The sequence below is a fragment of the Cnephaeus nilssonii genome, assembly GCF_951640355.1.
Source record: "Cnephaeus nilssonii genome assembly, chromosome: 1".
Lineage (NCBI taxonomy): Eukaryota > Metazoa > Chordata > Mammalia > Chiroptera > Vespertilionidae > Cnephaeus > Cnephaeus nilssonii.
Genome location: NC_137072.1, coordinates 94,679,585 through 94,682,746, shown reverse-complemented (window position 1 = coordinate 94,682,746; position 3,162 = coordinate 94,679,585). Strand labels below are relative to the sequence as shown.

The following is a 3,162-nucleotide window of genomic DNA, read 5'->3' as shown; positions in this document are numbered from 1 at the left end:
GTAAGCTTTAAAATGATCTTTATTTTTTTTCTTTTTACATGAATCTTTGTAAACCTGTGTTTCTGTAGGCTACATTCTCAGAAAACCTTTAAGGAATTGACACAAGGAAATGATCATTTTTCATTTTAATGGATATTGCCAAATGGCCATCATAAAGATTGTATCCACTTATATCCCAACAATGTATATGGACCCCAGTTTCCCTAAGGGAGGGTGGGAATTTATAGGCAGTCTGTTCTTATCAGAGAGATTTCAGAACCTTGAGACTCTTTATTCAACTCTGTGAATGTCTGGGGTTCACCCATGTCTCTGGTTTCTAATAAATTAACATTAATAGCAGCTCGAAGATTTTCCCAAAAAAGTCCACATTTACATCTATCCTTGGGCCATTCTAAGTGTGCTTTCTTTTCCATGAGAGCTTTCAGCTTTGGATACCTAGTAGGAGTGCAGTAGAGTGGAGTGGGTTCCAGTAAGATAAGAATTACGGAATGAGAAGTTTCATGGAAGAGATTGTGGTGGGCAAAGTAGAGTTCATAATGGCACCACTCACTCTGGACAAAGTGGGGAGACAGAACAAAGATGGACTTATGGTTTTTCTCAATGTAGTTTTGGATATTTTCAGTAACTGTCTTGCCAGGGTCAAAGTTTCCCTCATGAAAGCAAATGAAGACAGAACCATCTTCTTTCTCTAGATTGCTTCACCCAGGCAGAATCATGCTCACTGTATGAAATAAACAAATGGAATTGGACGTTTCTCTTGCGTTGTTGGGTTGTCTTCTTAACCATGAGCCATGTCTGTGTCCACTGACGTAGCATCCTGAGATACCAGGGCAGATCAAAGTGGTGGCAGCAGAAGGCCATGTCTATCTTCAGAACTAGTATGACAACCAAAATAGTGACAATCAACAGAACTATGTTGCAGAATAATTCAGGAAGGTAAACATCCTTTAACTGAGTCCCCTTTAGATTCAAAGGATATTCACAGATGTATGAATATGACCATCTAACCATCTTGCCCTTTAAATATTTTTCGAGCTGAATGAAATCTCTTAATTCACAAGTACACAGGAATGGATTTATTCCTGCATTTAATATCTTAACTTCCTGGCAGCTCTGAAAAAACCCCAGAGATGGGCTGAGAATTAAGTTCATTTCAATGTTTAGAATTGAGAGTTTTTTTGAAATGACTGCACCCAGGAAGATCAGTTAGGAAGTTAAATGCAAGATTAAGCCCTTGCAAAGACTTTAGATGAATAATCTCTTTAGGGACAGTTTGAATTTTGTTATTTTGCAGGTCAAGTGTTTGAATACTTGTGGGTAAGCACCTGAAAACAGAATCATCAAATTTATTGGATGATAGGTTCATGGTGATCAAGGTTTCTGTCAGGTTTTCTATATCCATTTTGGTAAAAAACAAGTAGACACTCTCCTGTGAGATATAAAAATGTACATGATCCAGTTTTACAGTTCTCGTTACAGTATTTGAGTTGTCAAATGAATTGTGGTCAAGATAAATTGTACCTCCAAGACTCACATGCTGAATCTGGAAATATTCTACTGACATATGCCAAACACATTGGAAGATGAGAAGTAGTTCATCCCAGAGTAAATTAACTTTATTAAGTAACAGGATACATGTCTCAGAATTCTCTGAAATAAGATACTTTTTAGTTTCATAACTTGCAAACTGGTCTTTGCCACCTATATTTGTCATTTCTAGTATTTTTGAAGTCTTGATTCCATCACACAAAAGAACCCAGAAATTTGTGTCCATTGGTAAAACTATGTAAAGTTTTGTCATATTTAAGATGGGCAGGCTGCCTTCTTCATAATAAGAAAGAGTTTTCAATCCTAAAAAGACAGAATTTAGATACAAATAAGCGATTTTCTGGAAATCTGATTTTTTAAATTTTTTGCCCCACTCAAGCCTAGGATTTCCAGGTGAGACATGTTTCCATCTCCTCGTGGATAGGCATGGTGTCAAAGTCATTGAAAGTGCATACCAAGCTACAGTTGTCAGTCTGTTGTAAGACAAATCCAAATATTTTAACTCCTTATTAAATTCAAAGGTCTTGATTATCCAGCTCCTGGATTCTATTATGGCACAGAATCAAAACTTTCAGTTTAGAGACAGAATGAAAATCTGAACTCTGGAGTTGAAAAAGGAGGTTGTAGGATAAATCCAGTATGGTTGTGGTTGTGGTTGGGGTCAGGTCTGAAGGAACCTTTCTTAGAGACATGTTGGGGAGCAGTTGGTAGTCAATTCCCTTTCTTCTGGAAGGTTTGAAACCCAGCCAGGCACTGACATGACAATACCACAAAATACGTAAATACTTCTTATATGTTTCATTGTAATTTCAAGAATTTTATTATTGGTTTCCTCATATGAATGATGAAGATGAGTTCAAAATCCTAGAAAGACAGCAAATACTGTTAAATGGTTATGTGGTTTGTTAAATCCTGCAGGATTTTTAAAATGCCAACATATGAGTATATTAACCAAGAGTTTGGAATAGGGTCCCAACATGTATATTGAGTCTTTGAACTTGATCTCAGAGCTTGGCTCATGGATTTCCAAGCCATTTACTGTGCCACATCTCCATCCCTGAGGCAAGGCAGGATTCCCAAAAGGGAGAAATGGGATAGTTGGCAGAAGTGCCTCTCTCTTAGTTCAGCTTAGGAACTTTATTGCCAGGACATACTTAACACCCTCTCTCACACTCTCTTTGAATAGCCTGAAGGCTTTAGGAAAATTGAAAGTAATTTTTTAAAGACTTTATTTTTTAGAGCAGTTTAAGATTTACAGCAAAACTGAGGAGAAGGTACAGAGATTTCCCCCCCCCCCCCATGTTCCTCTACTCCAACACATGCAGAGCCTCCCCCATTGTCATAATCCTCCACCAGAGTAATACATCTGTTAAAATTGATGGACCTACATTAACACGTCACAATCACTTAAAGTCCATAGTTTACATTATGATGTACTCTTGGTTTTGTACAGTCTATGAGTTTGGGCAAATGTATTATGACATGCATCCATCATTATAGTATCATACAGAGTATTTTCACCACCCTAGAAATCCTTTGTGCTATGCCATTGTATCTACACACACACACACACACACACACACACACACACACACACACACACTCACACCTAGG

The 3,162-nt window shown here is 37.6% G+C and overlaps 1 protein-coding gene across 1 annotated transcript; it reads right to left on the bottom strand.

Annotated features, from left to right (window-relative positions):
• Positions 1–221: 221 nt before the first annotated feature.
• Positions 222–2,308, bottom strand: TLR10 (toll like receptor 10; the record flags this gene model as incomplete). Its single annotated transcript, XM_079764281.1, is given in 8 exon segments — positions 222–696; positions 698–1,179; positions 1,181–1,912; positions 1,915–1,961; positions 1,964–1,999; positions 2,002–2,077; positions 2,079–2,249; positions 2,252–2,308. Coding segments are annotated over 8 exon segments (2,076 nt in total).
• Between the last annotated feature and the right edge of the window lie 854 nt (positions 2,309–3,162).